Raw genomic sequence first — 25,433 nt, 5'->3', positions numbered from 1 at the left:
ACACACGCATACAAAACAACTGTCATAATCCTGCCTTGGTACAGACATTTCTGACTACCACTGAGCATCAGGTTTCTGACTTAAGACAGGTACAAACAAATGAAATGGTTACAACGTTTAAATAGAAACCATTTTTCAACCTTACCTGACACAATAGTGTAACCTCAAAACATAGGGAGACATCCTGTAAAATATCAATTGAAACTGCTTAACTCAATCAAAAGACAAGTTCGTGTGACCATCATTGTTTTTATTGTATAATCGAAACGTGTCGAATACATATTTGATAAAAAAAAACTAAATTGTCCAAATACTCATATGGTCCGGAACATAGAAACTGATGTGATGAACATCGATTCAACGTTACTGTAAGCATCTTCGATACTAATACATTTAAATGCCAAACTTAAAATAGTTCCATAAAACCCCATCCGTAAACACCCCAAAAACATTTATAATGCCTTTTGAACCTAACATCAAACAGTAAGTAATGTTGTTGCAATGTATAAATCTAGTTAAACTAAATCCCATCTACACACATATATTTCAGAAGTCTTACCAGCCATTCTTTATTTTGTGGGCAATATTTTAACAAATGTATATATATAAGTTGAATAGCCAGATCATGTGTTTACATGTATTAGTGTTAATAACATACTTAGACACACATAAAAATTACTTTTATGCATTGAAACTTAGAAACTGTCATAATATTTAATCAACATATAATGGATAACAAACAATTTTATACAACATTACATTTTCAAAAATTGTGAACATTGTTCTCCAGTTTCTAGCGTCTACAATGGTAGAATCCTACAAGCAATCTTAAACTGAACATTTTTTTAATAACGAATGAGTTGCTCTAACAAAAGCATAAGGTAACAAGTAATCATAATAATATGCACATTTATATACCATTTCCATTTATTACGGGAATATAAAACAAGAACTGCCAATGACATACTTAGGACCGTTATGGAATAACCGTATCACAAATGATATCGGATATGTTCCTTACGTCGTAACTACAATCCCCTTCCCTTTCCTGAATGTGACCTACCAAATTAGACTATTTACCGGATTTGTTATCACATAAGCAACACGACGGGTGCCGCATGAGGAGCAGGATCTGCATACCCTTCCGGAGCACCTGAGATCACCCCTAGTTTTTTTGGTGGGGTTCGTGTTGTTTATTCTTTAGTTTTCTATGTTGTGTCGTGTGTGCTGTTGTTTGTTTGTCTTTTTCATTTTTAGCCATGGCGTTGTCAGTATGTTTTAGATGAGTTTGACTGTCACTTTGGTATCTTTCGTGCCTCTTTTAGAACCACTTATCAATTAAGCATAGCATACGCGAATATTAGTTTGCCCTCACATTATGCTGTACTTATTTAGATATAAGAAGATCTGGTATGATTGTCAATGAGACAATTATCAATCCATATTTACCTATATATGTTCAGTTAGCTTTGATACATCTCTGATACTAATATACACAAATGACAAACGACAATCAAACAAATATTAAAACACATGTTTCTGCAATATCAATCACGAGAACAATTATGATAAAATTTTGACCGTGCAAAAAACAGACACGATTTATAGCACAATTAATATAAATACAACATTGGAAGACGCTAAAGAGCATACAAGTAAACTGTAAGACAACATCTAAACCGTGTGATACACTTCAAAGTAGAATTTTGAATACAACTACATCTATAAACAAGTTTAAGCCTGCGTTTGTCCACTTTCCGCTCTCTCTTGTATTATTGTTTTTATCACATCTTTATAAACAGAATTTGCTACTCACCAAAGAAATGTTTCGCAAGTATTGTTAGGAAATGACGAAAAACGCTCTATACAACTGAATTTCTAGAAAACAGTATATCTAAATATCTAAGTACTTTCTTCCTTCTTTTTCAGAGACATTTTAATCTTTTCATAAAATACTTCCTCCGTATTGTATGGCAGGTTGTCATCGTTTGGCCATTGGATACATGTAATTTTAGACCACATTCTCTTTAATATTTCCGGCATATCTGTTATCTTTATCTCATCCTTTACAACAACAATCACCATGTCTTCTCTTCCCTTCTGAAAAGCATGCATACGGGTCATTTCCATTTCATACGAACCCCAAGTACTCTTTAGAAAATTACGAGTTATAATAAATATAACCTTTCTGCTGGAATCGATTGCATTGATCACATTTTCTGCTATACTGTTACCAGCAATAAAGTCCTTGGCGTCCAGACATAGTTCGAGGCCCATACTATTTACCATATCATAGAAATCTTTAACCCATTCTGAATCTGCATGACTGTATGATATAAAAGCATCATACGCATACTGCTGCCTCAATTCTTTGTAATTTCTCATTTTCATTTTAAATCGCAAAACAAAGTACTCAACAACATATTTATATCGAAAGAATACGGCGGTTATTGTTATGGCAAGTACGATAACGGAAGTTATAGACACGGCAAACGGCAACCAGAATTTCATTTTGCAGGAAATCTCAAATGTCTTAAGGTTGGAAATAACTTCAGACATAAACCTTCTAGAAGCCTTTTCAGTTACACATGTCAGATCTAAGAAATCCGGTACTCGTTTGGATTGACCTAAAAACTTTAAAAACTGTAATGTCTTACAGGAACATTGAAAGGGATTTCCTTTCAGGAATATGTCAACTTCTCCGAGCTTTTCAATTTGTTTAATGTCTTTGTTTTTGAGATGTGTTATACTGTTAAATGTCAAATCAATTATTTTTAATGTTTTGATGCTTGCATGAAATTTAGGAAATATTGTGAGGTTGTTATACGACATGTTAACTGATAATAACTGCTGAAACCGCCGCACAAATAGTCCATCTGGTATACTGTTTATCATATTAGACGAAAGATTAATATCTTGCAATCTCAGATTCTTACTTAAAAACGACCCAGCTCCAGCAGTGTTGACAAATCCAGGGCCTAGACGTGACCCAATTGCTTTCAACGCTTTCAAATTTGGAAAACCATATAATAATTTAAATGAAAGCTTTTTGCATGTCCATCCAGACATATCAAAATACTCTACATGTATAGTTCCTGTAAAGCCACCTTTACATGACCAGATGACATTGTCCCTCAAGCTTAACACACGAAGATTATGACCGTTTATAATTTCAACATTGGTCATATCGGTCGCAATGTTGTCTTCTATATACAGCTCTTTAAGAGTTTTTGGCAACATGAATTTATATCTAAAAAATCTTGATGGTGGCGAGCGTTTACCTCGCGAACGACGCCAATTACTTATGTATTTAAAAACTTTCAAATTTTTAAAGTTCTGAATAAGTGTAATGAAAGTACCTCCTTCGTCCATGATAGAATTATCGGAAATTTCCAGGTACTCAAGACATGTACTTCGAACAGAAAATACTTGCAGCGCATATATAGATATGTGTCTAATATATAAGTCACTCAAAGTTAGTCGTTTCAAACAAATTGACCATAAATACTTCATTCTCCGATGATTTAAATTAAACCCATTATCAAATCTGCTGATCATTATTTCAATATTTGTCATGTTTCTTCCATGGAAAACTCCAAAAGATTTGAATACTTGGTCTATTGGATTTTTAGGTAAATCACTACCTATCGAAAGTTTTAATGAATCTAATTTAGGAAAATGTTCGAAAAAATCTTCCGATATGAACGGCACAATATCTATGGACAGAGACATTATTGACATCACGTTAACATGAGCGAACATTGCCTTGTTGAATTGGACTTTTGCTGACCTAGCGTTAATCCCCAAATCTGTCAACTTACCTAACGTACCCCATTCACTGGGAAATTTGAAACTTGGATATATGTCAAACGAAAATTTCCTCAATGACATGATTTTTAACATGTTTAATATTTTTGTTATTTTATTATCTTGTAAGTATTGTAGTTTATTGCCGTCAATTGACAACTCTTGCAAACCATTCAGTCTGTCGAACATGTCGTCGGGAAATAATTTTATAAAATTGGATCTGAGATGTAGACTCCGAAGACGATGTAACCCATGAAAAGCATTTATCTCGATTAACTGTATACCATTTCTTTCCAAATTAAGGTCGGTGAGGTATCGCAAAAACTGAAAGGTAAAGCCTTTGACTATTTTGATGCTGTTTCTACTTAAGTCCAGATTAGTCGCAATTACTGGTAGGTGCCTGGGTATTGTGGTGAAAGCTAAATTGCAACAATCAACAATGGTGTTTTGAACGTTGCATTTCGTTTCATTGCTATTACCTTTAGCTGCAAAAATATAAGTATTGATATAATTTTTGATGTAAATACTAGACAAATAAAAGATCTTTACAAACCTTATTATAATTACAGTTCATCAAAATCCTTCAGATAAACCAAAAAGAACATTAAATTGTGTAACAACTCTTTTCGTATTGGTTAACGCGGCACTACCTGTCAAATACTTGCTCATTGATTTGATTCAAAATCTCGTATTTGATTCATAATCCGGTAAAATATTTATTCAAGTTATAAAATCCTTGAAATAAACAATTTGAAGGGTATAGGCTCGCAAATACGTAGCTTCGCTTTGTGTGTAATTTAATTTAGACGGCCTTGGCTTACAAATATGTCGTAATTATCGTTATTACCTGTATAAGAATGATTTTTTGTGGATCGACTCAGTCAATGAAATGACTTCCCTTTGTTTCCCATTTCAATGTTAACATCCTTCCCTATAAAAAACCTAGCATGACCAATGATTAAAATAACCATCTCTAGTTAAGGATTATATGTTAGCTGACATGAATACGGATTCAATGAGGTCGAATTATTCAGTCACAAGTAAATAAATCATTCTGAATGTTTTACTTAATTTGAATAAATTGAATCATACTGGTATAACAGAGGGACGAAAGATACCAAAAGGACAGTCAAACGCATCAATCTCAAATAAACTGACAACGCCATGGCTTAAAATTTAAAAAAAAAGACAAACAGACAAACAATAGTACACATGACACAACATATAAAAATTAAAGAATAAGCAACACCAACCCCACCAAAAACTAGGGGTGATCTCAGGTGCTCCGGAAGGATAAGCAGATCCTGCTCCATATGTGGCACCCATCTTGTGGCTTATGTGATAACAAATAGTAAATAGTCTAATTCGGTAGATAACATTCATGAAAGGGAAGGGGGCTGTAGTAACGACGTTAGGAAATATCCGATATAATTTGTGTAACGGTTATTCGATAACGGTCAACCAACTCGTGATGGCGTCCGTAAAATTTACGAAGGGTTGATTTCAACTTCCCCATTTGGAACTCTTAGTTTAATAGCTTCCTTTGAGCAGCAACCCTCTATCAAGAAAATCATGATAAGAAATGCAAGCACGGGAATATTGTATCAATTCGGAGATATATATAGTTAAAGGCAACAGTAGTATATCGCTGTTCAAAACTCATAAATCCATGGACAAAAAACAAAATCGGGGTAACTAACTAAAACCGAGGGAAACGCATTAAATATAAAAAAAACCACGACACAACACTAAAATGTAACACACACAGAAACGGACTAAGCATCAGACAAAATCCCACGAGAATAACAAATATAACATCAAAACCAAATACATGAATTTGGGATAGACAAGTACGATGACACGTCTTATCGCAATGTGAAATTACACTCAAAAATAAGAGAAAACAAACGACGCAACGTTAAAATGTAACACACACAGAAACGAACAATAATATAACAATGGCCATATTCCTGACTTGGTACAGGACATTTTAAAAGGAAAAATGGTGGGTTGAACCTGGTTTTGTGGCATGCCAAACCTCGCACTTTAATGGCTATGTTAAATATAACATTGAAATGACAACATAATATTACAGGACTACAATACAAATAAATAGGAGAACGTATTAAACAAAGAAACACATGATTAATGGATAACAAAAAACATCAGGATTAAAATTCAATACGCAAAAAACGCACCTCGTCCACATGAGACTCACCAGTGACGCCCAGATATAAAAGATCGAAAGTGAAAAAAAGTACAAAGTTGTACAGCACTGAAGATCAAAAGTTGAAAAAGGTTGTGTCAAATACGGCTATGTTTTTATGCTTGGGATAAGAACATCCTTATTATTTAGAACAATTAATACTATTGCAAACAGTAAATTTTATCAAATGAATATAACAGATATACATAATGAAACTGAAGTATTAACTCATTACAGAAATCAAACACGAATACATAATGCAAAGACCAACACAGAATAGACACACCCGACTCAGTCCAGGCCTCAACGCAGTAAATCATAAAAAGGACGTCACATACGATGGCGAAAAGGCACAAAAAATACGTCACATTTGAATTTATGAAATATCTGAAACAGCAGAAAAATGACGTCACATATGACAAACTATATCTCAAAAGTAACATAGAATTAGGATTGATTAAAGATTATAATAGAACTAAATACTGATATTGCATTTAAACACAATGCATATTACAATACTTATTAATAGCAATTAACTATAGTATATATATGTCCAGTTTGTTATGAATCCAACTTGAAACGTTAATTTTCGTACAGATTACGTTGACAAAAATTAAATCTAATAAATGAAGGCGGTGATTATTTTTTCTTTCGATAACACATAAATATATTAGAAAAGACGTCAACACATTTGACAAAATCCGATGAGAATTACAAATATAACATTAAACATTTAAACTAAATACATGAATTTGGGATTGACAAGTACCGTAACACGTCTTATAGTAATGCGAATTCACACTCAGCAAAACAGCGACAATCGGGAATAAGTCACGTTTGGTAATTAAAAGATTAGACGACATTATGACAAACCACAATCTACCATGTCCCGTTTGCAGGTGCTGCTGGAATGTTGCTAATTAGAAATGGAAAGTTCACAATATGAAAGCTGAAATCATCTCTTTTGTCGTAAAGATGTGTTTTCAACAGACTCTCATTGTAAATATCTAGTTGTAAGTTAAGATATGAGGCCGACTTAACTGTATTTGTAGTTTCCTTTATCTTTAGTTCGATGGGATAGATGCGTTCAACATAGTCACCAAGTTTTGAATTATTTAGTGAAAGAACCTCATCTATATAGCGGAATGTAGAGTAAGAGGATATTGCTAACTTCTTATCTTTCTTCCAAAGAAGATCATGTCTGAAGTCTTCTATTAATGCTTGAAACAAAAAAATCATTCTTAATTTTTCTTTTACATATCTAATAGCTAGTGCCCCTTTAAGAATTCAAATTCTCGCTACATTGAAGACCTGTTGGTGACCTTCTGCTGTTGTTTTTTTCTATGGTCGGGTTGTTGTCTCTTTGGCACATTCCCCATTTCCATTCTCAATTTTAAAACTTATGATATGGACCAATGTATAACATAACACATTTGTAAATCGCTACATTGAAGACCTGTTGGTGACCTTCTGCTGTTGTTTTTTTCTATGGTCGGGTTGTTGTCTCTTTGGCACATTTCCCATTTCCATTCTCAATTTTAAAACTTATGATATGGACCAATGTAGAACATAACACATTTGTAAATTTTCAATCTATACTAGTATATATCGTAAAACAAAAACTGCTAGCTCCTGTTTGTAAGTCACATATAAAAACCGCTTAAAAAATACAAATATATTTAAACGTACAAAATGCAAAGACAATCACCAAACATTGCATAATCAACAATCACAGACAAATTGTGTTAATTTGATCACCAAACATGACGATAAAAGTGTAAGTGTAAGTGTTTTGTAAACTATTGAAGACATCGCATATATCAGTTGAAATGTACATGGTCTTAACCTTAAACAGTCATCAATGATCTACTGAATATCCACTGGAAATATAGTAACAATTAAAATAAATGAATTAACTTACCTTCTTTTAAGGCTGTTACAATCCAAAGAAGTATAATCTTAATAATGTTCATGATTCTTTAATCTAAATGATTGAGAGAAAATTTAAGTGAGCAGATACTAGTATCAGTGTTTTGTATGCAGACCAATGTATGTCCAATACCTATCAACTTCCCTGTGTATAGTACTATTCTAATATAATTAGACAGTGTTTACCTTGATTTTCTTTTAAATTCAAAAGGACACGATGCATGTATTGTTCACCGTCTTTGAAAGTATTACGTTCAATAATGTTTTTTTTTGTTATTTCATTGTACATGTTAAATTTTTAAAAGTTATAGCATAATAATTCGTCCGTTTCCTTATATCAAACTCTTTCTTTTTAAAAGACAAACAAATCTGTTTATACATTGCTTATTTGTATTCTGCTTATGAAACCTAAGATGGTGAAACACATTTCCCTCCCTCCCAAAAATTAAAAAAAAAATCTGCTAAACAAATGATATATACGAAATAGACCGGAGATATAGTACTATTGCCAATGAAACAACTGTCAGCCAAAGATCAAATAAAGTAACTGTGAGCAGTTTTTATCATTTGTTATATATCTAAAGGAAAAGATGAGGCATTTACCAGTTTAGTCTGTCCAATCAGTTTGGCCATACAATAATTACTTTATACTCACATAAAAATTAATTTGTGCTTTTTGTAATTGCATGTGGGTGTTAAAGCGTTGATCAAAGTACATTTTGTATGATTTTCAAAGAAACAACTATCCATCAAAGTTCAAATAATGTGGATGTCAATAATTATAGGCATTCGTACAACCTTCAACAATTAGAAAAAAAAAACAAGTCTTAAAGTCGGCTGTAACATGCAAATGTCAGTTAACCTAGCCATAAAACCAGGTTAAATCAACTATTTCTACATGCGAAAATTCATTAAATAAAAAATGCAAGTCAGGAATAAGACAGTTAATTTCCATTCGTTTGATGTGTTTGTGCTTTTGACTCATTGTCATTTGATTAGGGACCCACCGATTTGACTTTTCCTTTTTTTAGTTCAGTGGCTTCGTGATTTTTCTTTACACTCCGACATGAACAATATCAAAAAGTTCAATTGCGAAATTTAAGGAGTTTAATTGTGTCCTTCCTTGTATATATAATGTTTTTCCCACTTGCATTTAATTGATTTTACATTACAATGAGTTTTTTCTCTTATTTAATCTTCCGAATTCATACGAAGTTGTATCGTATGACTGGATTATAATCGAAACCTTCAACATGAAGTGGATTTTATTTTCATTTTGTTTGATTTAAAGAACGGTAAAACCCCTTGATAAATATCATGCTCTTTGTTTCGTTAGAATTTCAACTAGATCTTCAATCTCTGTATTGGATACCTGAACTGCAAAGTGTATTTACAAACAACAGTATATTGCTTGGTCTTCCATCTCTATATTGGATACCTAAACGGCAAAAGTGTCTTTACAAACAACAGTATATTACTTGGTCTTCCATCTATATATTGGATACCTAATCGGCAAAAGTGTCTTTACCAACAACAGTACATTGCTTGGTCTTCCATTTCTATATTGGTTACCTTAACGGCAAAAGTGTCTTTACAAACAACAGTATATTGCTAGGTCTTCAATCGCTATATTAGATACCTAAATGGCAAAAGTGTCTTTACAAACAACAGTATATTGCTTGGTATTCCATCTCTATATTGGATACCTCAACGGCAAAAGTGTCTTTACAAACAACAGTATATTGCTTGGTCTTCCATCTTTATGTTGGATACCTAAACGGCAAAAGTGTCTTTACAAACAACAGTATATTGCTTGGTCTTCCATCTCTATATTGGATACCAAAACGGCAAAAGATTCTTTACAAACAACAGTATATTGCTTGGACTTCCATCTCTATATTGGATACTTAAACGGCAAAAGTGTCTTTACAAACAACAGTATATTGCTTGGTCTTCCATCTGTATATTGGATACTTAAACGACAAAAGTGTCTTTACAAACAACAGTATATTGCTTGGTCTTCCATCTGTATATTGGATATTTAAACGACAAAAGTGTCTTTACAAACAACAGTATATTGCTTGGTCTTCCATCTCTATATTGGATACCAAAACCGCAAAAGTGTCTTTACAAACAACAGTATATTGCTTGGTCTTCCATCTCTATATTGGTTACCTAAACGGCAAAAGTGTCTTTACAAACAACAGTATATTGCTTGGTCTTCCATCTCTATATTGGTTACCTAAACCACAAAAGTGTCTTTACAAACAACAGTATATTGCTTGGTATTCCATCTCTATATTGGATACTTAAACTGCAAAGTGTCTTTACAAACAACAGTATATTGCTTGGTCTTCCATCGATATATTGGATACCTAAACTGCAAAGTGTCTTTACAAACAACAGTATATTGCTGGGTCTTTCACGAAACCTCTTTCTAAATTATCATCGTCAATTTTATCAGCAAGCAAAACAGGTATTAAAATTCATTGTGGAACTAATTAAATTAGGTGGTGTGCACTAGATGAGGATAATCAAAATTTTTTAAATCTTTTAGAGTAAATGCGTTCTCAGAATGCTCTTTCATCTTGCAATAGTATTAAAACATGTGACGTTTCTACACTTTGCAAATATTTCCCATTCCAAACGTAATGGAAAATTGAACGAGTTCGTTCTGCTTTGTTTTATAAAAACAATAGCCAAAATATATACAACTATCTTGTTTGTTCTACTTTGTAAATCATCACTCTAACTCAAATAAACAAATTCTCTGAATCTGTCATAAAACAGATGATTCATTTCTTGATTAACAACATATTTGTTACGTTTGAAGGACGTGGTTTTGAACACACAATTGCCATTTGAATAGAAACAAACTGTTCCCCTATTTTTGCCGACTTCTTCTTTGTATGCGACTGACTTCTTTCAAGAACTGGTTAGGAAGGAAGAATCATTAACCTTACTTTCTGCTTTAATTTGTTGACTACGTTGAACTCATCTACGCCATCAAACTTCATACAAAGAATACAACAGATACAGTTAAATATGCCTCATGTCTTGACTTACATCTGGTATTTGAATATGTGCGTAGGTTGAAAACAAAATTTTATGACAAAACATTATTTATTTTTCAATTGTTGCATTTCTATATAGCAACAATTCAGTAGCGCCTGCATATATATGGAGTCGAAACGATATTCGAGGGTTTGTATTTACCATCATGATTCCTTAATATAGGATTGAAGCTTTTAAACCAATAGTTGCAAGTGATAAAGTTAAAATCATTAACTTTTAGGAAGATTTGGTACACTGTTGTGGAATATCCTTTCAACATATACTAGCGGATATGTTCTTAATGTATTAACTACGATCCTGTTTCCATGAGCAACACGTCTAGTTCCTCCTACGGAATAGCAGTTCATACCCTTTCAGAGCACATGAGATCAATGCCAGCTGTTTGTGGGCTCGTGTTTCTGAGTCTTTAGTTTTCTACGTTTTGTTTTCTTTACTATTGTTTGTCTATCGGTCTTATTTATTTTTAACTATGGCGTTGTCAGTGAATTTTTGACCTATGAGTTTTAATGTCATAAAATAATCTTTCGTCCATTTTTCCTTGGTTAAATAATTCTAAATGGTGCAAACAAATTAACTGAATATATTCAAACTTCTTGCTTTAAATGCTAAATTGTAAAACAGCCAACAATAGCATTTTTTTTTTTAGATTTGATAATAAGTATTTAGATGTAACTTTAAGCATTATTTCCAAATGATAAGTTCTTTTTAAATAGTTTTATGTTTTATGATATAACATGTGAATTTACATAACATGGTCTTAAACGCAAACACATATTCGGGTAAAAAGCTAAAACCGAGGGAAACACGTCAAATAAAACAGGGAAAAAAACGGAACAACTAAAACATTGAGCTACAACAAAAATAAACGCTAAAATACATAGAAACGGACTATAGATAACAACTGCCATGTTTTACATTTTACAGATACATGGTTGGTTGCACCTAGTTGTTTTGTTAACTCTTGCTTACATATCAATGTTAAAAAAATTTGTTAATTGACACACTACGTAACAGGAATGCGGTACAAACAAGAGCACTTAGCACAGAAGTACATAACTGAATATTATAACAGTACATTATTACATGTGTACCACAGAATAACAGCGGACACATTCAAATGAATTTACAACAGCACACCAGGTTTCGATAAACGATAGGAATGTTTATCTTATATGCGTCGCGGACTGGTTAGCTAATTTGCATAATAAGTTAACTCACTAAAAACAGGATACAAATTCGATTGTTCTCTCTGTGTACTTTGGTTTCCTCCACGAGTAGAAACTGACCGACACTAAATAATCAATAAAACTATACAATGCGTTTAACACCATTAATCAATCAAGCATATGTTTGATACATATCTGATTCTGATATACATTAATAACAAACAACAATAAAACAAATATATTCTGTGAGTACAACACGTGTTTCTGCAATATCAACCACAAGAACAATCACAACTAAAAGTTTGACCGTGCAAAAAATATAAAAATGATTTATATCACAATCAAAAGGAAAACAAGTATGTGATACGCTTACAAGCATAAGAGAAAATGGTCAGGCTACTTATATAACCGTTACGTAACAGTTGTATTAAGAATAAGACCACATTTATATACAAATCATAGCCTGAGGATATGTTCTCCTCCTCCTTTTCCTTGTGTCATGGTTCTTATCACATCTATAAAAACATATCATTTCTACCAACCAACGATTTTTTCTTAATTTGATAATTGTTCTGAAATGATGGCAAACTTTTTATACGGCTGAATTTCTGGAATATAGCAAAGTAGTTTCTTCCTTTATTTTCAGAGACATTTTCATCTTTTCATAAAATATTTCCTCCGTATTGTATGGCAGGTTGTCATTGTTTGGCCTTTTGATACATGTAATTTTAAACCACATATTCTTCATTGTTTCCGGCATATCTGTTACCTTGATATTATCCCTTACGACAACAATCACCATGTCTTCTCTTCCCTTCTGAAAAGCATGCATACGGGTCATTTCCATTTCATACGATCCCCAATTACTCTTTAAGAAATTATCAGTTATAACGAATATAACCTTTCTACTTGAATCGATTGCATTGACCACATTTTCTGCTATACCGTAACCAGCAATAAAGTCTTTGGCGTCCAGACATAATAACAATAGGTACTCAACAGCATATTTATATCGAAAGAATTCGACGATTAATATCATAGCAAGTATGATGATGGAGGTTATAGACACAGCAAGCGGAATTTCGTTTTGCATGAAATCTCAAATGTCTTTAAGTTTGACATAAGTTCAGACATAAACCTTCTAGAGGCCTTTTCAGTTACACAGGTTAGATGTAAAATATCCTGAATTCGTTTTGTCTCACTTAATCATTTTAAAAACTGTAAGGTTTTACATGAACATTGAAAGGAATTACCTCTCAAGAGTATATCAACTTCTCCAAGCTTTTCTATTCGTTCAATATCTTTGTCATGTGTATTACTGTTAAAGGTCAAATCAATTATTTGCAATGTTTTGATACTTGTATGAAATTTAGGAAATATTGTGAGATTGTTATACGACATGTTAACTGTTGCATTGATAACTGCTAAAACGGACGCAAAAAAAAAACATCTGGTAAACAGTTTATCCTATTAGACGAAGGATAAATATCTTGCAATCTCAGGTTTTTACTCACGAAATACCCTGCTCTAGCAGTGTTTACAAATCATTTTCCTAGATGTGACCCACTTGCTGGCAATGTATTTAAATTCGGGAAACCATAAAGCAAGTTATGTGACAGCTTTTCGCATCTCCATCCAGACATATCAAAATACTCTACATTTATAATTCCTGTAAAACTTCCAAGACAATATTTCATTGTCTTTCAAGCTTAACACTCGAAGGCTATGACCGCTTATAATTTCCACATTGTACAAATCACCAGCCATGTTATGTTCTACATACAATTCTTCAGGGGTAAATTCAGTAAATAAATATACGTCATCAGGGACCGCCCATTTAGGGGAGAGCTTTCTGTATAACACTGAAGTCATATGCTCTTCTGATCGGTAGATAATGTTTTTAATAAATATTTTTGGCAGATGGATCAAAACTAGAGTTGACAAAAAATAAAAAATAAATGCTGAATGTACTAATCTTTTTTACTACAGGGTTGAAAAGTAATGGGGGTCAGTATATGAATTCAGTGCGAATCTTCATTGTTTGTAAACAAGGCCATGTGGATGCCCAAAAATGCCGCATGACCCTATGTTTTTATTAGTGCAAAAGATAGGGCTACATTTGTACTTTCATGAATGTTATATGAAAGTTTCCAATTTCTAAAGGTAAATCAGGTATAAATTTAATTCCATACATAGATTAGCATTAAAGTCAATGGGAGATTTTTTACTGAATTTACCCCTATAGGAAAATATGCACTCTTTCACAGTACTTGTTCAAGGCCACACAATAATCCACAAACTCATTTCCTGTAAATTTTAATGTAATGGAAGGATTTTGGAACCATTTGAAGTTGTTTTTTACACAAATTTCTATCTTAGCCGCGGCTATTCAGGATGCACTGAGTGTACTGTGAGAGGAAGCATGGGGTACATGTTAAAAATCAGTTTCTGTGTGCAGATTGAAAGAAACAATAAAAATGACACTTTAGAGTTATGATATCAATGAAAGGCACAAATATTCTCCCCATTTACATCACATTTTGCACATATTTCTCCTCATATTATATATAAAATCATATGAAAAAATGGATTACCTCCCTTTGACAAAGTGATTTTTTTTAGCTGTGTTCCCCATGTTAAGTTGTAGAACAAGTGGTAAATAAGCACTTTTCTAGTATTTTAACACTCAAATAATCTGACCGCATGAAGATATTTATTTATTTTCACATAACGCATTGCGATTCTTTATTTAAAAACTAAACTAGAGAACTTTTCATGATTACATGTCCTTCATCTAGGAAACTAGTGTTAACATGTTTGTGATTGGATTTTTTTGTTAAATAATTGCATTTAAATATTCTTAATTGTAACTTTAATCTTCCAAATGCAAAGTTTGGTTACATTTAGACTTATTTATTCATATTTGGCACTTTTTTCTACTTCAGTTTTGGCTGTCTAGTTTTGGCGAAGAATCCATCCTGATGTTGGGGTAACAGGAATTTCTGCAGAGTGATTGTCAATGACATTTTGTGAACTTTAAAAGTAATTAAAACACAGATTTAGTATAATGAAACATAATTGTTGTTTTATTTGGTATCAAACTGCTTAATAAAGGCAACAGTAGTATACCGCTGTTCAAAAAAAAAAAAGCCTTTAAAAAAGCCTTTAAAAAGTCCTTTTGTGCTCTTTTCAGGGTATTTAATCAAAAACTTCCATATAAGGAAAAATTTAACTAAGAGTACACCAAGTCTTTAGTTTCTATGTGTACTTGCAATACTGGTCAAAGCAAACACAGAAAACAATTCATATGTATTAAACATAGTATTTTACACCATTCTTTTAAAAACAGTCAATGTGCAACTTTATATACCAAATATACATTGGTCGCAGTATGGGCTGTTGTATAAATTTTGCTCTATCTTTACAAACTCAGCATTTATGAATGTTGTATTGAAACTGGAACTTGAAAATTGGATACCTTACATGTTTATTACAAAAAAAGTGGGAAAAGAAGTAAAAAAGTCCCTTATAGGGGTAAATTCAGTAAATAAATATACATCATCAGGGACCGCCCATTTCGGGGAGAGCTTTCTGTATAACACTGAAGTCATATGCTCTTCTGATTGGTAGATAATGTTTTTAATAAATATTTTTGGCAGATGGATCAAAACTAGAGTTGACAAAAAATAAAAAATAAATGCTGAATGTACTATTTTTTTTTACTACAGGGTTGAAAAGCAATGGGGGTCAGTATAGGAATTCAGTGCGAATCTTCATTGTTTGTAAACAAGGCCATGTGGATGCCCAAAAATGCCGCATGACCCTATGTTTTTATTAGTGCAAAAGATAGGGCTACATTTGTACTTTCATGAATGTTATATGAAAGTTTCCAATTTCTAAAGGTAAATCAGGTATAAATTTTATTCCATACATAGATTAGCATTAAAGTCAATGGGAGATTTTTTACTGAATTTACCCCTTCAAGAGTTTTTGGAAACATGAAACTATATAAGCTTGTTGGTTGCGAGCGTTTACCCCCCGAACTACGCCATTTTCTTATAATTTTCAAAACTTTCAAATTTTTTAAGTTCTTCATTACTGCAAATACAGAACCTCCTCGGTCGAAAAGGGTATTTTCAGAAAAATCCAGATACTCAAGACACGCCCTTTTGATAGAAAATACTTGCACCGCATACATAAGTTTGTCCTTAATGTACAGATTATACAATGTCAGTCGTTTCAAACAAATTGACCATAAATACTTCATTCTCTTGTGATTCAAGGTTTGTCAGGTTTCTTCCGTGGAAAACTCCAAAAGATTTGAATACTTGGTCAATCGGATTTTTAGGTAAATCATGACCTATTGAAGGTGTTATTGAATTTAATTTTGGAAAATGTTCGAAAAATTCGTCTGAAATGAACGGCACAACTTCTTTGAATAGAGACACTATTTGCAGTACGTTAACATGAACGAACATTGCCTTGTTGAATTGTAGTTTTGCTGACCAAGCGAATAAACCCAAATCTGTTAACTCACTTAACGTACCCAATTGACTGAGAAATTTGAAATTAGGATATATGTCAAACGAAAATTTCCTCAGTGATATGATCTTTAACATGTTTAACATTTTTGTAATTTCATTATCTTGTAAGTATTGTAGTTTATTGTTTTCAATTGACAACTCTTGTATAGGTTACAAGAACGCAATTATTTGTTTACATTTTACCGGCAAGTTTTTTACCCCGAGATGGTACTCAGAATAGAATCCTATACGGCTTATGATTGGTTGATACAGGATTGGAATTACATTTAATCGAAAGCCTATCCAATTAGGTTTAAAAAATTGCCGAAAATCATGTTCACATTTTACGAAATACAGAAAATATCTTCCATTTCTGCACGTCGGAGCCATTAAAAATATGCCTTTTTCATTAAGCGAAAAAAGTAGACGATCTTTTTCAACTGCAGTTTAAGTCAATTTGAGCCGCATGACCCTATATATTTTTTTGGTTGTAATGCAACACTAGCATTTCTTGTAACAGGAACTGCTATCCGTTTTTCCCTAGTTTTCTTCGAGAAAAAACTACGGAACACTAGTGGTACCCTATGGAAAATGCATTACGAATAATTGCGCTCTTGTAACCTATACTATTCAGTCTGTCGAACATGCCGCCGGGAAATAATTTTATAAAACTGGAGCTGAGATGTAGACTCCGTAGACGATGTAACCCACGAAAAGCATTTATCTCGATTAACTGTATCTTATGTCTTTCCAAATTAAGGGCGGTGAGGTATCGCAAAGACTGAAAGTTAAAGTCTTTGACTATTTTGATGCTGTTTTTCCTTAAGTCCAGATTAGTCGCGTTTACTGGTAGGTACCTTGGTATTGTAGTCAAGGCTAAATTGCAGCAATTAACAATGACGTTTCGAACGTTGCATTTCGTTTCATTGCTATAACCTTTAGCTGCAAAAATATAAGTATTGATATGATTTTTGATTCAAATACAAGTTGAATAAAAGAACTTTACAAACCTTATTCACGTAATAGTTCATCAAAATCCTTCAGATAAACCATAAAGAATATTTGAAACAACTCTTTTTGTTTTGGTTAAAGCGGTACTCAAAGTGAAATACTTATTCACCGATCCGACTCAAATTCTCATTTTTGAATTATATCCCGGTAAAACATTTATTCTAGATTTAAAATGTCTAAAATAAATATTGTAAAGGGCATAGGCTCTATAATGTGTAGCGTCGTTATGTGTGTAATTTTAACGTGATGGCGTCTAACTAGCTATCGAGTTGACCTCCGAAAATAACACCTCCGGTATTCGTATAAGCTATATAAACATAAATATAGATATAAATAGAAGCAAACTCGTGCAATTGGCTTTTTCTAGGTCTGTTTAATTTCATATTGTAATGAAGTGCACCATACTGGGTGCTAAAGCAAAGTAATATTTCATTAGAAATATATCATACAACAACAACTGCTAGCTCCTGTTTGTAAGTCACATATGTGACCCGCCATGAAATTTCCAGGCTTATGGAGGTAGAACGTCATTGTTAGAAAAATTATAAACATGATAAATATCGAAATTCAATGAAATACGTATTTGTGAAGAAGAGATAAACACTTTATTTGGCTTCTTTTTTGCGGACGCCGAACTATACATCATATATAAGTTTTGAAGAAGTTTTGCTTTATCGTTTGAAGTGAAAAATATTTGAATATACATTTTAAATTGATACAAAAAAAATCAAATTTCTGCTCTATAGATTTCCTTTCATAAATGAAGTCTGAAATATATCCATAATAAATGCACCGTATCAAATGCATATAAGATAACACCTACTTATAAACTGTTATGCGTCGCATACTATTTATAGAGACATGCATAATAAATCTAAATTAAAAAAAGGAATTCTTAATGCTTACTTTGACAAATTTAAAACTAACTTCATTTCAACAAGTTTAAATTACATGTCCTAAAATAGAGCTTAGAATTTTTTGCACTTTAGTAAATTTAAGTCTTTAAAATTTTATTCAAATACGCTATTGAACATCATTAAAAGCCAATAAATACAATATTTTTGCGTTTTATAAATTAGTGCATTCAATAAACAAAAGTCGTTATAGAACAACCTCATTTTCATACCGGTATTCGAAATGACTCGTTTCATTGCTGTTACTACAAATATGTCATAATAACATGACAGAGAGTTTTGTTTCGGAATATTCTAGATAAATATACAAAAATCAAATTTTAGACAATGTACCCTCCTAAGCCTGGAAATTGCTAGTTACATATAGTTAACGGCGTTTTTCTCACAATGACGTTCTACCTCCATAAGCCTTGATATGTTGTGACTGGTCACATATACAAACCGATTAATAAATAAAAATAAAGTTAACCTCGAAAAATGCAAAGACAATCACCAAACATTGCAAAATCATTAACCACAGTCAAATCGTGTTATTTTGATCATCAAACATGATGAGAAGAGTACTAGTGTAAGTGTGAGTGTTTTGTAAACTATTGAAGACATTGCATAGATCCTAGTATATATATCGTAGACCAAACACTGTTTGTAAGTCACATATAACAAGAGTGTGTCCTACGTACACGGATGCCCCATCCACACTATTATTTTCTATATTCAGTGGACCGTGAAAATCGGGTAAAATCTCTAATTTGGCATTAAAATTAGAAATATCATATCATAAGGTACATGTGTAGTAAGTTTCAGGTTGATTGGACTTCAACTTCATTAACAACTTTAACCTACCTCATCCAAAAACTTTAACCTGAAACGGGACAGACGGACGAACGGACGAACGAACAGACGAACGGACGCACAGACCAGAAAATATAATGCCCATTAATAGGGCATTAAAACCGGTAAAATAAATACATATATATTTAACCTTGAAAAATGCAAAGACAATCACCAAACATTGCAGAATCAACAATCACAGGCAAATTGTGTTATTTTGATCTTCAAGCATGACGAGAAGAGTGTAAGTGTGAGTGTTTAGACATCGCATATATCAGTGAAATGTGAATGTTCTTAACCTTAAACAGTCATCAATGATCTACTGAATTGCCAATGGAAATATTGCATTGTTATAGTTTGAATAAAACAAATGAACTAACTTACCTTCTTGTAGGGCTGTCACGATCCAAAAGAGTATGATTTTAATAATGTGCAAGGTTCTTCTTTCTTCAAGTGTCAGTGAACAGATACTTAGTAACTAAAAAAAACCAACAAAAAAATAAATAACTTTAAATATGATTTTAACACTGCCAAGACTTCTTTCACAGCCATTTTTCTCAAGTTTTGGGTTGTTGCTCGTTGTAACTTTTGTCCTTGTAGGGTTTAGGTATTTCTTTTTCCAACAGAAAATTCAATGTCTGTCTTTTAACATCAAAATCGACCAATGTTGTTGCACTCATTCGTCCTTACATCATTTTCAGCTACAACTAAAATTAAAAACATAATGCTTCTAACGTCTGATATATCATGCCAAAATACAACGACCACAACTAAAATAGTTATATGATGATAATAAAGAGAAAATCCTTCATCTAAAGTGGATGTTTTACCAAGTGATGATGTGCAAGTCATATATTGTTCCGTGTACAAAATATATAACCAAGAACTTGATTAACAATCTAAAACGCACCCTGTGTACAAAGTGTAAATCCAGAACTTGCTTTATGAATAAGGGGACTACAATCGTTTTTATGATTTGACGTTGCAAATCATATAGGTTTGCTTTGAGTAGGAATATAAAGCAACAAACGACGATGGGATGCTTTTGCGCCAATTGTAAGTTCATTTGAGCCAAAATAATCTTTCATTTACGCCAACATAAAACATATTTGTTTGTGCCAATAATGCAGGTAAATAGTATAAAAATAGTTTTTTTTTTCAAAAGAGACTTTAAATAATAACTTGTAAACACATATTCATCCCAAATCCGTCAGCGTTACCATTATGACTGCACACTGATGCGTTCTTAAATCATTTGAAATCAGTGACTGGTGGAACATAATGTTTATCAAATTCTTGAACCAGTTTATGCATATAACAACAACTTATAACTGTGCATGATTTTATTATGTTTTACGCATCCATATCGTTTAATCATCAAAAATATATTTCACTCGCTTAGTGTTGATGTCATAATATGGCAGCGTATTAAAGGTCATGTTTTGAAGCCGACGTTTACCGATTGTACACTTTCTAAACAATCAACATTAAAGAGTGGATATTGAGGTAAGCACGTGTTTAACAATTACATTAATATATTGTTTATTTCGATGACTTAGCAATGTTAACGTTTGTTGACTCTCTCTGCCCATTTTGTTTTCCTCTCCGCACTTGCATATTGCGATCACCGGCTTTTGCGAGAAAGGTCACAAACTGTTGTCTGGAAGCCAACAATTAAAAAATAGTAAATTTTATCTTAATTTCGACAAATTAAAGACTTTTCTTCAGACAAAAGTATAATAAAATTGAGAATGGAAATCGGGAATGTGTCAAAGAGACAACAACCCGACCATAGAACAGACAACAGCAGAAGGTCATCAATAGGTCTTCAATGCAGCGAGAAATTCCCGCACCTGGAGGCGTCCTTCAGCTGGCTCCTAAAGAAATATATATACTAGTTCAGTGATAATGACCGCCATACTTAACTCCTAATTATACACAAGAAACTAAAATAAAAAAAATACAAGACTAACAAAGTCCAGAGGCTCCAGACTTGGAACACGCTCAACAATGCGGCGGGGTTAAACATGTTTATGAGATCTCAACCCTCCCCCTATACCTCTAGCCAATGTAGAAAAGGAAACGCATAACAAAACGCATTTTAGAATTCAGTTCAAGAGAAGAAGAGAAGACCGAGTCTGATGTCAGGAGATGTATCAAACGCAAATAAACAAAATTACAATAATACATAAATAACAACAGACTTCTAGCAGTTAACTGACATGCCAGCTCCAGACTTTAATTAAACTGATTGAAAGATTATGTCTTCATCATTTGAATATCAGGCAATATAAGTTTGATAACAAAAACTAGCCATTCAAAAATAGTTCGAACACTTGACTTGTAGGCAACAGCTTGAATGTCCTCATGTACACTGGATAACTATATATGTTATCATAAAAATGTACAAACTCATTTCATCTATATTAAAATAAAGAGATGGGGTTATGTCTGAAAATGAACCAGCTATCCACAAAAGCTTAAATGACGTGGATGAAAGTAATTATAGGCATCCGTACAGCCTTCAATTTGAGAAAAACATATATTGTGTATAGTTAATATTTTTCCCTTAATGTCAATTTTTTTTCTTCACCTAATGGGAAATTAATCCCAGCAGAAATTAAGGAATTATAGAAGTGGACTACATTTTAATATATACTAGAACACACCCGCGAAATCGCGGGCATTCAGAGCGTAGTTTAAAGTATGTAAAGTGTTGTTGGGAGAATTTTGTGAAAAATTGAATGACTGGAGAATTTCAGCAAAATTATCATAAATCATAGGTTATTGGGGACAGGAAAATGTTTTTTTTTAATCCCTCCTCCTTTATTTCCAAAATTCCCAATGTGTGGTTTTCTATCAATTTCAATATGAATATACATTTAGTATATTATGAACATTTAAGTAAGGAGCCTGTACTTCAGTGGTTGTCGTTTGTTTATGCGTTACATATTTGTTTTTCGTTCATTTTTTGTACATAAATAAGGCCGCTAGTTTTCTCGTTTGAATTGTTTTACATTTTCATTTCGGTGCCTTTTAAAGCTGAGTATGCGGTATGGTCTTTGCTCGTTGTTGAAGGCCGTACGATGACCTATAGTTGTTAATTTCTGTGTCATTTTGGTCTCTTGTGGAGAGTTGTCAACATGGCAATCATACCACATCTTCTTTTTTTTGTAATCAATGAATTTTGTAAAAGATTTAATGACTGGAGAATTTCAGAAAAGGTATCAAAAGTGCACATGAATAATTCTAGCACTTATCTGTATATTATGAACATTCACTATATAAATAAAGTGTATTTACTTTCAATTCTAAGTTTTCTAATCGATCCATGGTGGTCATTGATATAGTATACAGACCCTCTCTATTTAATAAACTCTGTGACCACCGTGGATAGTAAACTTGAAAATGATAGCAGATAGAATTCTGAAAATACACTTTATTCGTAGTATATGTATGTTCAAAGTATACAGAAAAACGCAAACCGGAAGTATAATCTGACTTAAAATTTTGTCCAATGACGGGACAATATCCGGATGCCCTTTTTCTCGATTTTCTCCCAAAATAACTCAATCTGAATAATCATATGAATGAATGACAAATGCGACTATGCACTGTACCTATAGGACACAGAGGCGTGTTGATTAATTTATTGTGGAAAGAAGAGAAGCGACACCCAAAATGAGGTCTTCTCGTTTAATAGTATAGATATATATATAACTTGTCATTACAAAAGGGGGACGAAAGATACCAGAGGGACAGTCAAACTCATAAATCGAAAATAAACAGACAACGCCATGGCAAAAATGAAAAAAGACGAATAGACAAACAATAGTACACATGACACAACATAGAAAACTAAAGAATAAGCAACACGAACCCCACCAAAACCTAGTAGTCCAGCAGATAGGTGCAATATATGAAGGAATTGTGCACTTCATGTTAAAAGCACCAAATTTTGCTCAAACATACTTTTATCTATACTCTTTAATTTAAGATATGGAGGCAAGCTGGAAATATAGTTAACTTCCGGTAAAATCCAAAATGGCGGATGCATGTTAAAATTTCAACTTTTCTTAATTCTCTCTCAATTGTTTTAGTTTTAACTACAAGACCTGATGTTTTAAATGATCTGAATGACATTAAATGGTTTTCAGTATTGTTCAAGCAGCAGTTAGGTGACGTTGGGTCAACTTCCGGTCAAAATTTCATGTTAAAATTAAAGAAAAATGTCGACTTTTAATTTGCAAAAAGTGAGAAGAAGGATGTAATAGAATCATGTATTTATTTATTTATTTGGAGACCATTAAAATTCAATTCATATGGAACAATATTGTTTCATTATTATATTTGAATGAAGATAGACATACACTTTATAAATCAAGAGTCTAAATAACAATTCAAAGATGAGCTCTCAAAGATTTAAACTTATTGAGACATCAGATGATCAAAACCCAGGTAGTTCTTCCTCAAATGTTGTAGAGATTGGCTTGACTTTATTTTAAGTTCATTTATATGTTTTGGGGTTTAGTGTGACATCCATTTTCACATAACTAGTACGCAATTTTGTATAGGGACCAGCTGAGAACCACCTCCAGGTGCGGGAATTTCTCGCTGCATTGAACAACCATTGGTGCAATCAGCTGTTGTCTGCTCTTTGGCCAGTTTGTTGTCCCTCTGACATCTTCCCCATTTCCATTCTCAATGTTAAATGTATAATTTGTCAAAATATGACAGACGAATAGCTGCAATGCCCTACACCCCCAAAGTGTATCAATATTGGTGCCGGATATGTTACGTTGGCGGGAAATCTTGTTAAATACAAAGAACTTCGATGTTAACTGTCTATGACCAATCTGTATACACAATATGATGGCAGTGGTCTTCCTTGTAGCATGCAAACAAAAAAAAAACAATGCCACATGGCCTGCCATCCTAACACAGAACTAAAATTAGACATCAAAAGGATACAGATGATATGTAAAAAAAAAACAGGCAATCCTAGCAGCAAACCAGCTTATCATGAAAATTAGCACTGAAAGAATGTGTATGTTACTTTTGATGTTCGTATAAACCAGATGAAAACCTCCACGAAGAAACAACAAGCAATGTTGATATCCCTTTTTGTCGATGTGTACTAAAGCTTCAGTACACAACTTTATTAGAGAATATCTGTGCTTGGGACCTTATTGTACAAGAAACGAAATATCATGTGCAATGACTTGCTTATCTTTATCGGCAGGCATCAAACATTCTAGTGAAGATGAGACTGAACAAGGAAGAGACACAAGAATAAGCCATGGAATCACATTAGCAGAATTCATCAGCTCCATTGAAGATTCCATAACCGAAGAAGATTTAGCACCATTATTCAAGATGCCTTGGCGACTAAGGAATCTAGGTGTTGACATTGAAGACAAAGTTCATAGTACAAGATGAAAGAATAGAATTCTTTCATTTTACATTTATGGGTTGTTTGCCTGTGAGAGAGCTTTCACATGCTTTCAAGGACCCTCATTTCAGAAAGGAGGTGACGATGACTATGACTCAAACTACATGCAGATTTATAAAGCAGTAACAATTATTTGCAGCGACATGTTTATTGTTACATTTAGGTTTGACAGGTAGTTTTCCAGTGCACTGTGAGGAGAATTATGTTCCAAGATCTCTGGTAACTCTTGTCAAAAAAAGGTTGAATATCATTGACCTTCTCTGATATATTTGTTCGATCATACATCAGCATAACGAATCGTTCGATTAATTGTGTAATAGTGGTTTCTACATTCAGAGTACTCGCCAGGGCTGCGATTAATATCGTAGCGGCTACATAGGGCTACGTAGATTATGACTATTGAACGTGAAGCTGTCCTAGCTGCTACATAGATATTGATAGCAGCTAGCATAGCTACTAGTTCTGTAAACAAATATGTACGTAGCACTACGTCGGCTGGCTGCTACGATATTGAACGCA

General features: G+C 33.0%; 1 protein-coding gene across 1 annotated transcript; it reads right to left on the bottom strand.

The window, feature by feature from the left end:
• Positions 1-235: 235 nt before the first annotated feature.
• Positions 236-8,082, bottom strand: LOC139493402 (toll-like receptor 4). The gene is made up of 2 exons (XM_071281780.1): positions 7,935-8,082; positions 236-4,292 (listed from the first exon to the last, which is right to left on the bottom strand). Exons 1-2 carry the CDS (start codon positions 7,984-7,986, stop codon positions 1,903-1,905), a joined length of 2,442 nt encoding a protein of 813 aa, XP_071137881.1. The 5' UTR covers positions 7,987-8,082; the 3' UTR covers positions 236-1,902.
• Between the last annotated feature and the right edge of the window lie 17,351 nt (positions 8,083-25,433).

This window comes from Mytilus edulis, chromosome 10 (genome assembly GCF_963676685.1).
Source record: "Mytilus edulis chromosome 10, xbMytEdul2.2, whole genome shotgun sequence".
NCBI lineage: Eukaryota > Metazoa > Mollusca > Bivalvia > Mytilida > Mytilidae > Mytilus > Mytilus edulis.
Note: the sequence above shows the minus strand (reverse complement) of the source record. Positions and strands in the feature narration are given on the sequence as shown.